This window comes from Lineus longissimus, chromosome 4 (assembly GCF_910592395.1).
Source record: "Lineus longissimus chromosome 4, tnLinLong1.2, whole genome shotgun sequence".
Classification (NCBI taxonomy): Eukaryota; Metazoa; Nemertea; class Pilidiophora; order Heteronemertea; family Lineidae; genus Lineus; species Lineus longissimus.
The window spans coordinates 979,187-991,990 of NC_088311.1; the positions used below are offsets into that span (position 1 = coordinate 979,187).

The 12,804-nt window shown below is 44.3% G+C and overlaps 1 protein-coding gene across 5 annotated transcripts in view; it reads right to left on the reverse strand.

Moving 5' to 3' along the window:
• Positions 1 to 12,804, reverse strand: part of LOC135485975 (nucleolar protein 4-like) — a 104,606-nt gene that overhangs the window by 59,472 nt on the left and 32,330 nt on the right. For all 5 annotated transcript variants that reach the window (XM_064768409.1, XM_064768408.1, XM_064768413.1 and 2 more), the window contains exons 3-4: positions 8,361 to 8,504; positions 210 to 518 (exon numbers count right to left, since the gene is read on the reverse strand). In XM_064768409.1, the coding sequence (XP_064624479.1) occupies positions 210 to 518; positions 8,361 to 8,504 (453 nt within the window). The remainder of the gene's footprint in view (positions 1 to 209; positions 519 to 8,360; positions 8,505 to 12,804) is intronic.

Below are 12,804 nucleotides of genomic sequence, written 5' to 3' on the forward strand. Positions count from 1 at the left end.
CTTCCTCTGGTTGTCTCAGTAGTTCCATGTTAATTCCTTTGATGTTAATTCACTGCCACAAAGAGACTGAACTCCAATGATCCATGCCCTGTCACAACAACACGTGATTCACAAACGAACGTTCCTATTGGCTCACGGTCATGACGTCACGACGACACACAACAGACGAACACAGAACAACAACACAACAATGTTTCAAAATGGCGTACCTCGTTGTTGTAGACGAAATGATCATCTGTGACGTCAGGGCTATATCCCTTGATTTGTCTCATATGGTTGAGGTAAGTTGTTGTGATTGGTAGGCTAAAGTCTATCAGAGGAGGGTCTGAGCTGGATGGACTATGCGAACCGTCACTCTCCTTATTCTCCTCTTTCATTAAACTCTGCTCACTGAGCTGATTGTCGTTTTGATTATTGTTTGTTTCGCTGCCTACGTGCATACGCTTTTGACAGTGAGCACAGGACATGAGGAACCGAGTCACCGCTTCCCGGGGGAGAAAGGCATACGTCTCCGCGATCTGAAAGATAAAGGGACGGTTACTTTTTTTGGAGATACGAAACTTTAGAAAGCTGCTCAGTCGCAAGTCGACCGAAGAGATAACCTCTCGATATGTACATAGGCTACATGTAATTGGGATGTCGAAACAATTTATTTAGAAGACGTATTGAACCTATGATCATCATGATATTTCACGTTTTCAAGGCATGCGGCAATTCAAACAACTCAGAAAAATCTCAGGACACTTGACCGTTAATGCGATCGAAAGAAACAAAGTACCTGACCCCAAAAGCAACCTTAAATGCCAAAGGTATGTTTTAGAAGAAGTGCTCCAAAGACCGATCGAAGTTTAAAAACCTGGTTTGATGTCAAGTATATTTCATTAGCTAATGTCCCCGAGGAATAAAGTGGCTCTATTAGAGTCTTCCAAAACCCGGAGTTGACAAAGGGAGCATAAGTACCAAACCAGGCAGGGTCGCTTCCCTTTGAAGATCAATGAGGAAAACGCAACACTATGCCTCAGCGGTAAGAAAAAGTGAGACCATTTGTAAACCAATAGTTTTTAATTCGCTTCAGAAAAGTACCAAGTGAGCAGTTTGTGTCGTGGACATGTTCAAATATCGATAGTCCAAGCTGACAAGGAAGCAATCTGCTGCAAGGAAGCAAAGTCTTGAAAGATCGTCAGTAACCAAGCCAATGGGCGTGTACGCAGTCGCGGACAATGGATATGTTGACACTTTCCTCCTCAAACTCGTTCAAAACAAATGGCAACACTACATTTCCTGGCGTCAAAGGATGTCCATGATTGTACTAAACGAAGCATTGTGTACCGGTAGCTAGTGTGACGCAATGATGATACATGTACCACAAGATGAAATGTTATTGGAGTTGCTACAAATAATGCTAGAAGGTCATGGGTCATCTCCTTGATCATTTGAAAGGGCAGTCACCATCTAGGCGACTTTCACCATGCTGGTCTACCCTCGGGTGTGACCTTGTATAGTCCACTGCCATTTACCACAATCATGTGCCTGTAAAGCTGAAGCTGTTCTGGCATTCAGCAGTGCCAATATTGTTGGTTGCGTGCCATATTTGGTGAATAGTCCCATCAGGGGCCCCTGGCTAGTCGCCGGAGCTCGCAGCCATGATGGGTACTGAGCTCCACTCTGCCACAGGCCACGGCACATGTGTGTCTCCTAGAACCACAAAGTTCCGGGCATCTTCAGTCAATAGAGCCTGCGGAAGCGGGTTATAGTGATTCATAGTTGGCTTTATAGAAATCGATGACGGATTGATCAGTACATGTATTGCAGAAGGCTTAACTTTGGGAATGGACTGGTTTCATCTGCGGCTGTCACAGCCAGTCACAGTCACCATCTGTCGCGGTTTGAATATCGGCGCATGCTCGACGCTTCTTCAAGTGGTCGTGGTTAAAGTTGCATGTTGGAAAAGGAAAGAAGTACGGAAAGAGCACTCGTTGGTAACATGACGTGCTCAGAGGCTTCGATTGACAGTAGCAAAGTGGTATCTTTTAACTAATGCCGATATAGATAATCAGAATGAGAGTCAAGACGATGTAGTCTACGTCTTATCTCCAAGCCTAAATCCCACAACTACTTGCTCGTGTCAACGGAATAGATCGCGATTCAAGTTACAAAGGATGCACCCGAAGCTCTCAATGAGGTCAGCATCAAATAGTTTGGTGTCTCCTTTCGGCCAGGTATGGGCAACAACTCGTTCTTTCGTCAGTTCAACAACGATGAAAGTGAAGGTACATCACACATATACATGTACCAGTGTTACCGAAAACTGTTAAATCCGTCTTCAGTAAGTTCTGTTTGAATCCACTGGGGGTTTGGTCATTATGTTGCAGTGTCGACTAAAGCCCAGCAAGGGGTGGGTGTAATTACCTCTAAGGTAGCGTGATGCTGCCTCAAAGAAAACTATCCTTTGTCTTGGGAAGGTATAGGGGGATACAGAAAGAACAAACCATGGCTTCAGATTCGTGATTGAGCAAATTTCGTGACATAATTTGCAAAGTTTTGGAAACAGTATGTTTCCGTTGCTGATGAGTTCCCAGTGGGGGCTACCCTTGCTCTTGGTAAGATATTCTATGATCTCTGTTGATGGATCGTGGAAGACAAAAGCCTTTGGTTTTAATTGTTGGAAAGCACTGTAGGCCTGTTGGCCGTTGGGGAGTCGGTTCGCGTGTACATGTACTGGTGGGGGCTTTCTTTTACGGGCGAATTGAGCACTCCCCAGGCGGACATATAGCTTGTGGTTTATAACTGAGACGTTGCGGAATGAGCTTTGGCAGTGTAAGCTGGAGGTTGAATTAATAAAATCACCAGACAGGGAACGAGAACTCTCGGCATTATGACTTTTACTGCGTCGCTTTCGCCAAGCCTCAAGGCCACAACTTCACCATCAAAAATGGTAAAATTTCAAATTTTAAGAAATGGGGGAAGTTCGGACTAGCTAACGTATTCCGTGTTGACCATTTAACACGGCTGAGAATCTAATGGTTTAGGGAATAATTAAGAAACTTATAACAGATATGCTTGGGGTGGTAAATCGTCTCAATGTTCCCGAACAACTTTGAAACATGACCACTCCAAGTTCCGAAATGTGAAGATAAGGTTGATATAGGAGTAGCGAAATGTGTTAAGTACTTTCAAGTCTTTTGGAATGTGATACATTTTGGTAAAAATGAAAAATACATTTGTGAGCAATGGCTTACGCTTCGGGTAATACTTATCTTTGGCAGTCATTTATCATTAACAGACTTTGAAAACGGAACCTCTCAAGTATACTCATGTCATTTTAAACTTAAACATTGATAAAATGATAGGCCATCATTTCATTTCAAAGACCAGATTTGGCCACGGGTTCATTTTGTTGGGAGGAAGGAAACTTTATAAGAAGTTTGTTTTCGTCATCTTCTAAGTTTCTGCCCTTGGACACAATATTTCATTCCAAAAGATCCAAGTATCTTCTTTTTATTAAGGAATGGCGTTGGTTACGAGAGACCAGGGTGTATCTTCCATCTGGTTTGACATGTAAATTTACCCGGGTGTTCAACTTTAGCATTAGGTAAACATCTGTTACATGCAGTTATTTTGAACGAGGCTGGGAAATAGCAATACTATCTAAACTAATGACGATGGCATCGTTGGCTACCATTGCTAGTTTGGCAAGGTTGTGATATATGGTTTGACAAAGGCTTCCGTGCGCTATGTTGTTTCCTTAAGTAAAGCGGAATGCTTTACCATGTTCTGGAGCTGCACAAAAGAGGATAGACTCTTTGGTGAATACATTAACGTCACACAGGCAGTAAGACATATCCCAAATCCACAGGGACCAAATACACTCAAACTATATAAAGCCACAAACATTTTTGCAATTTCGTCAAAAGGTAAGGTGCGCACAAATCCCGATTCCTTATACAGATACTCGCCTTTGAGAAGCAACATCTAAGGCTTACCATTGCTAAGATTTGCAAATACAGCGGCGCTTTTTAGCACCAAATCAAAGAACGGGTTCCCTACTTGAGTCATAGAACTCGTCGGCTAAGAGCCAAAGGGAGCCAGAAGAATGCGCCATTGAAATGTCTTTGGGCTGTTCGGACTCTCGCTATCGGCAATGCCATCAGATTGGATGGTGGAACCAATGCACAGGTTAGGGAAAGCACAGGGCTAATCAAGACATACTTAACATGAAACGTATTTGACATGTTTTGCATCTTTAGCTAAGGCGATTTTTTTTCCTTCGCGTTATCGACATCAACGAGTCAGGAGGAGAAGAATAGTATAGCATCACTTCTCCATTGAGAATTCGTACCCTTTCATTTATAACTTCTCCTTCTGCCTTTATTATTTCAATGACATTTGCGTTTTCTGACAGGTACTTGAGGCAAAGACTAGAAGAATCCATGGTTATCCTTGGATGCCTCGACATAAATTCCCCCTCCCCACTCCATACACCAGCTCCACTTCCTTTGACATTGTTCTCTAGCGAGGCAATGAATGACTTTGTGACTGCGATCACACACCCGCGAAAGCTTACCTCCGCTCGGCGAATATTGCTCAGTCACCATAGAGAATCAGTCAGAGATATAATCGGACATGTGCATTGAGTTATTGGGTGGAAGAGATTCGGCAAGGTTTCGAGGGTTTCGTCGATTCACTTTCTAGCAGAAGCCTTAGGTACTTGAGGCGAATTGCCTGGTCGCGGCGCGCGGGGAAGTGGCGCTGGTGAACTGAACAAATGGCTCCAATGCCTCCAAGGAGATTTTTTACAATTTCTTCTTGGCGGAAATTATGGATTTTGACATGTCGGTTGGGGCGTAGTTAGATTAACGCTTTTTGATGGCGGCGTTGAGTCTCTGATTGGCTGTGTTGGGTTTGTGGTTGTTAAAGCAATATAAACAATGACAATTTTATTGTGTTTCTGTTGTGGGTCTGTTCGAAGCAGCATACAGCCCAAACTCATCTCTTCCACGTTGTGTCGATTTGCCTCTCATAGTACAAATGATAATTGAACGATAACAGGCTTATGATAATCGAATGAAAACTGGTCCGCGATGAAAGGTGTTTTGTCATGTTTGTGATTACACGCCAGAATGAAATGCCTTCATTGGCTCAGTTTTAGCAAAGAATCATTGTTGGTTTTTGTCCCTTCAACTCCAATCTCCAGCACAACCCATAGACTCCCCCTCTACACCCAAAACCACCATACTCCTTTCATACCTCAACAATCTGCACTGCGGCGCTTCCAACAACATTTTTCTTCTTTCCGGTCTCTCTGCCGGAGTTTATACACGAGAGATGGCGGAACGTAACAGTTCCTTCTCCGCTGATGAAAAATAGCACGAAACGAAGAAAAAGTGTCCAAAGCTAATCTTAGCGCCGAGTCTTGATCGTGACGCATTCGATAGAGAAGTGGAAATAGGAAAACGAGCACAGCCGCATCCGCCGAAATTAGCTCAAAGATCAAACCACTCTATAAGCGATGTGGCGTGCGGAGGGACATAATTGACGGGTGTGTTCTCTGCCTTGTCACCGGCGTATTGATCTGACACTAACTGACAAATATTATGCAAGAGATGCAAAAATGAAAGATACACGATTGAGCTGTTGTTGTGGTTTTTTCTAGTGGTAAGGAAGTTCTGACGGCGATAGCATTGATTAGGGCTACATGTAACATGCGAAGGTCGTGAGTTGACTTTTTGTTGTGATCGAAACACGCAAGAAGATATAGAACGAGAATCAGAGCAAACATGACAAAAAGTTGATCTGCTTATGCATTATGAGTATTTTGTCTTTCAACGGAAACTGACGAGTCATGGACCTGGCTGTCTTTTCAAAGATCTATGACAAAGCAGAAGCCAACAGCAGGAGGACATTTCAATCTGTAGAATCTGATTGTTAAGGTGGCTACCGTTGACAACAATGAAAAATTACGCGCGAATTTCGTTAGAAGTTCTCTTGATAAAAACGATTTGCATCTTCATTAGCTAACGATCGTCATCATCAAACCAGTATTACTGTAACAAATTACCCCATCGCGGCCCCCTTTCCGCGTCGTCCTCTTGCCGATTTCCACCCGCTTATAAAAACTCACGGATGTAATTTCATCATGGTGCACTGCATGTGCACAAATCGCCAATCTATCGAGCACCATCGCACTTTGATGGCTCTGCCCTTCAAGAAAGAAGCCGACCTTTCACTTCAGATCAACCCGTGCTCTCTATTACTCTTAAACATGTCGTTTTCAACATTTTGTTCGGGTTGCTTTAGAATTGGTAAGTATCAGCGCGATAGGAAGCGGAGGATTATCTTTGGAGGTGACGGCAGAAAGATCCTGTAAGAACTTCGAGTGGTTCGCCAAGATTCTAGTTCGTTAAAAAGTCCCCCATTTGAATTATACCAGGATTAGAGAGTGATATCACATTCTCCCCAACTTCTACCAGAAAAAAGATTCCGCTTTCTTCGACATGCCATTCTGATTTGTTGCAATAATGACATTTAAACTGAGAGATGTAATGTAATGAGTTGTGCAAAGACAGATTTGGTGTTGGTTATTGTGGTGAATACGTCTTTAAAAGTCTGGTAAAGGTAGAACAGACAATTACTGAACTGGTGTGCATCGGACAAAAAGTTGGCGAAGAAGTCACAATTGATATTGAGAAAGAGCATCTGCAGATTAATTCAGCTCAGTGGATGCCGAGGCTAAAAGAAATTGGCATTGAACTGCTCTAAAAGAGCGATTTGCTTTCTCAGCGGAGAGGTGATGGGGTTGTGTTCACAATCAGAATATTCTTTTGGACCAACGCGAATCTGACAATGGACAAACAGCCAACTTTCCGTGGTAATCCTTGAGCCCTTGTAAGACCAATTGAAAGACTTCACAAAGCTTAAATACCAGGTAGATGGTATCTGCTTCCAAGATGACGTACAGGTCAGTTGATTCAGACAAACTTTCCTTCATCAGCTACATGACGCTGCTCGCCTCTTGTGTCGGTTTCTTTTGGTGTATTACAGTTAGCGACGACAAGAGTAGGCCACGAATTATATTCGATCCAAGATGATGATATCCCTTTATGAACTAAACCTACCACAAAAAGATGCACGCTTGGGTGTGGTTAGAGCTCCAATTGAAGCCACACGCCGGCCACATGCAAGGGAAGCGATGAGATGTAAAAGCCCGAGTTAAAGGAAAGAATTTGTCTCATCGATCACGGAACAAGAAGAGGAGTTCCGGTCATAAAGTTTGATTGATGGTGAAACTGCGGTTGGAGCCATATCAGCAGGTGATCGCGAGCAATTCGCTGATATCATGATACGTTTGAATGTATTTGCAAGGGAAAATCCAAGGTTATTAATTGGTAATCGACGTTTAGTCTCCAATTTGCCTAAAACGAAATCTACGACAATCTGTCACAGCAGAATCATTGTTGCGAATAAGGAATAAGGAGGAAGATGATCAAAGAAGAGTAGTCACCAGGAGTTGGTTGTGGTGAGGGAATGCGTCTCTGACCGTGATCGAACCCTGGGGTGATCTGGATCTGTGTTAGCTTTTGTTCACGATGTTCAAGGGTTTTACTTGTACAGGGAGATAAACACCTCTACAACATGGCAAAATGAGTGACGATGGCCGACCTGCCACGGACTGCTACAAATCTCGACTTCCTGACACTGATTGTTGAGTAGGATCGAAATCCTTCTCTTTGTTTCAGAACCGCCAGACACAGCACTCGGGTTTGTGATTGTCGTTTAGGCTTGACACTATCTTCTTGCCTTTGCATCGGACTGGGGCCGTGTGTCATGAGGGGCAGTCTCCGCCCAGCAGACTCACATTACCGCGCTTTCTTTGGTCACCCTCTCAGCTAATTAATTAACGAGGGTTTCATTGTCATCAGGGACAATAGTCGCTAACGCAACGCCTAATATGATGGAGAACTATCAACAATGGCCATGAAAGATTCAGCTACAATCATTCAGATTACGTCACAGAATCCACAGTGTAGACATTAACTTCAAGATTGCGAATGCCGAGATGGAAGAAGCAGAATTCGCCTGTGCCACCTGGCAACCGTCCACGCCACTTCCCCTACCAACTATAAGTGGTGATGGAGACCACAGAGAGCGAATAGAGGATGTGATCGATGTGCCATCTGTTGGGATGAAGAAGAACTGAATCTTGCCAGACTCTTGGTTGCAGATGCCGACTGTCGAAGACGGTTTGGCATGCAGGGACGTTCTGAAGTCAGATGTTTTCAAGGCACTGAGCAACGTGGTTTATGGTATAACAGAGAACCCCTACCCTTCCTCGACAGATTCAGATCCTCCTAAATACTCACCGCCCTGTACGTCCGCTTCTGGCCGGCATGCTTCCCTCCCCGTCCGTCCATCTCCACGTGCACATCATATATTATATCGAAGAAGTTCTCTACTATTGCTACCCGTTTGTATCCTTTTTCTTCTTGAGCAATTGTTGCTTGAGGCTGGAGAGAGAAAATGAATAATGGATTAGAGATAGGTAAGAACGTAGTGCACACTGCGGTTGTGTTGTACTATCTGGCATCTAGTCATCCTAGCGAAAATTTGGAATGAATCTGGTGGCTGAGAGCCCCAACAACATCCTCCAGCGTGGTTCGCTGATAGCTTTAAAGGTGTTCATCCTTTCATCATTCTCTTCTCCAGCTCGACTGATGAGCCCGGGAGTACCAGTTGTACAGATAGTATAGAGATGTCGTGACAGTCGATTCACCATCACGCTCGATGACGGCGACGGATGGGGGGGGGGGGGGGCTTACGTATGAGGAAGATGGTTCCAGTTTTTCCCGTTGCACGAAACATGGTACTGACATTAACTGAGAGAGCATCAGCTGGCTAATAATAACGTGATATTGGCCACTCTTAAGCATCGAAGCGCAATCATGGCATATTCCTATTCCCTCACGTACTCACTGCTAGTAACGGATCGGAGCCGACTGGCGATGACATCCATGGTGCGACAAAGGAACAACATACATAACCTATGGCGTTTCAAAAAGAACCTAAAACAAAGCGGATGTTTAGGCATGTCCATTATCGTAGGCCTTGGGTCGTGGCCTATCAACTGCAACGGCTGCTAATGCATAAAGTGAAGAGAATGTTCTAGAAGGAAGTCCTCCTCTTCCATTGTTGTCCGAGTACTTGGTTTGATGATGCAACTATCGACCCATTGGCTTTGTTTAACACCGAAGCAGGTTACTGGCGCACTTTTTTACTAATAAGTTTTTATCGATATATCTGTGTTGATGTAATCGTGTTGTGCTATATCGTCATCATCTAAACAAGACGAGTCTATCGACTTTGGACGATGACTGTCACAAACAATGACAGGTCGGGGGATGGGGGGAGCCTGGGCCCTGATCCAATGGCTACATTCTGATGTTCAAGAATTTGGATAAACAATAATAGACAAAGGTGTAAGGAGTATTCGAAATGATAAACAAGTAGGGCCAACATAATCCACAGCAGTACCTTGGAAACGGGAGCAACAGAACTGTTTTGAGAGATCATAGGAGAACCTGTTTCCGCCACGGTAACTGCGCAGTAGATCAGTGACGGGCCTGAAGCGGGTGTTCCAACGATTATTCGAGATTCCCCCATTATTTTGCAGGTAATGTGTCAGCCTAATCAGAAAACCTTTCTGACCTTTCACACTGAGAGTTTGTCACATATTCCTTCAATGAGAAGTTTCTCTCACCGCATCATATAAAACAGTATTATAAACAAAGAACAAATGATCGTCTACCAGAGATGTTAGCGTGATTGTCATTGATCGTGTGACGTGCCATCATCCAGGCGGCCCGCCTTTCAAACCTCCGAGTGAGAAGATCGGATGAACCAAGGGTAAACAATCCCCACCCATCGCTTTGGGCTTTTAGGCTTTTACCCATTACCATGGTAACCGATATTGCTCTCACGCAGGTCCCGGTGCTGTAGCTGTGCTAGCTATGGTAGTTCATTGTCGTCAGGCCTAGAGTTAGCGCAAATCATAAAAATGATCGTTCAGAGTTTTGTGTGGCCTGGGATTTGGTGAATACAGCAATGCGTGTGCGGCTCTCCATCTGAGGCCGTGGTTTACTTTAGCGAATGATTGCATAAAGGTACAGTTTGCCCAAAACGTTCTCGCACCACCAGAAGGTACTGGTCGAGAGCTCTCAAACGAATGGTCGTTTGATAGGTTTTGAGAATCGTTAGGACAGTCCATGAATGAATATGACTATCGCCACCAGTCCTTACAGTGACGATGATGCCAGAATTCACTCGATTCAATTTTACTGCAGGCTTTGGGATGATTCCATGGCTCTACCTATTCTGATGCCGATCACTTTAAGACGTGTCTCGTTTCCCAGATAAACAATAATGATGTACATTTTTCGTTAACGAACATAATATAGTCGAGATGATCATATCAAAAGCGATTGAATCTGATCCCGCCGTCTCCACCTGGAGGAAACATATACGTGTATCTGCTCAATGAGCTTTGTTAAGGCACACTATCTATTTACCGATATTAGAAAGCATCCTAGTTTCATACAGTTGAGGATGACAAAGGGTTTTTATTTCATTTTTATTTGAAGTGAACGAAATAGACAGCGCGCGGCAGCCTTATCAGAAGTTAGCCATATTCAATCAGAGCAGCCTTCGCTGGCGGAACGGGGATTTAGGAACACAGCAGTGTCGCCAACATTTAGGTGTAAAGTTCCACAATTTGGGTGTAGGGGGCAAAATGGAAATACACCATTGAATGGAAACCTCAGGTCCTGATATGGCCTCATACATATTGGTTTTGTGTCTTATTCAATAGACATGGTAACGGTTTCAGAAGAAAATGCTGCTCAATGTACCGTTTGACGTCCTTTCAAAACCGGACCAAGTTAGATTACCGCGTTGTGCATGATGGGTAAATGATAGGTCCACTCATGATTGGGGAGTCTTAGTTCCGTCCGTGTCAAGTTGATGCATCTTGTTTGAAGGTATGAACACATCCCTTCTGGTCCAAAGACTTGGAGAGGGATCTCATCGTGGTATGCAGACTTTGCCGTTTATGAGCTTAGAAAGTCAAGTGACATGCACATGGTAACAGGCAAAACCCTACTCATTTATGAGCTAAGAACCAGTACAACGTTGAAAGACACGGATCATCACTAATAAACCAGACCTGGTTCGCCAATATTCACACCTCTTCCTCAGCCATTGTCTACAAACAATTAGTCTCATCTCATCAAACGAAACGCGACGATATTTGATATAGCTTTGAGCCCTCTCTACCGGCTGATCCCTCCTTGTGTACCTGTAAATGTCTCCAGTCTCCACCGGGTACGAGGCCTCCACGACAGCATGGCAATTATTGTGGTAGCAACCCACCCGGGAAGACGTACGGGAGGACAGGAGACCAGGGACAAATCATACGTTTCATCCAAACAGCTACTTAGGTGAGGAACTCTTAGAGATGGGTGATCTAAATGGATGGTAGTAGTCTGTTAGAGATGAGCGACTGTCTTAAGTGGTAATGGTGGGATTTGTTGGAAGATTAGGCAGCGAGGATAAAGTGCGGCGACGGATGTCGAATGGAGATGTACGTTTGCTATGTTGGTTACTCATGGTAAATGGCAAATATCTGATTGTGCAGGTGTAGGATGTTGAATCAATCATTCAGTCTGAATGGTTCCTTTTCTATTCAACTCCATGCCCTTAATCGACATCAAAGATTGACAATGCACCGAGCACAAAATCGCTTCCACGTAAAAGATGTATGTTGTGAAGTAAGAAAAATATCGAAGGCGAAATAGGATTGGGACATTAAAGCTATAAACAGAGAGTCCTTTTGAGAAGCTAAGACGTTAATATGATCCTACACCACAAAAGACCATCAAGAAGTATAGTTGCCAGTAGGACATCAGGTAGCTGAAGACTCTAGGTCAGTGGAAGCGGAAATCTTTGCATCTAAACAATTCCTCCCATCTTTGAGTGATGCTCATCAATTTGAAAGGCCTGACAAGGTATTTGCTGCGACCGATGACCCCTCAAAGCCAGAGAAACCAAGAAGTGATACACTCACGGATCAGGCGCTGACAACACTCCCTCCCAGCAAGGAGCGAGAGAGAGAGAAACCTGAACCAAAGATGCTTTCTCCAAGATAATCCTCGCCAACCTTTTGCCATCCGGACGCAAGTTTTTCATCCGGGTTTTTCATCTCTTCCTCGAAGCAGACGATGAGTCAGGTGAGAATCCGCTAAAGGTAGCGTCTACTTTGTAAGTCTTCTTGGCTGGTGCCGCCATAATCTCCTGGTATAAAGACACCTCTTCACCGCCTGAATCGGTCACAAAACAAGTTCCTTGTCCGACCAAGCGTAGTTTGCGCCTCTCGCCGAGTTAGTCAGGTGGAAAAATCGTGTTTTGTGCCGTCTTTCCTCGCGATCGATACATCCAGCGAGTTGGGTTTGCCCGCTCCGGGCTTCTCTCACAACATCGCTCGTATCCATGGTGATCTAACTTTCTCCTATCAAGCAAACTTCCAGGTGTAGGCCAGGTATGGTGGAAGGGTCCTGGCCCTTTCAGTGATACATATAAGGGCGGGGTTAGCAAGGCGAACCTGAGCAAGTTGCATTTCTCGGTAGTTGATTCCGCGATGACTTACCACAGGAAACAATGCCGTTTTGTTCCTGTGGTGGCCTCTCCTCATCCAAGCCACTCGATGTTGACGAAGCTTGGGATGCTAACTGATTCCTCGATGAATGGCTCAGGTAG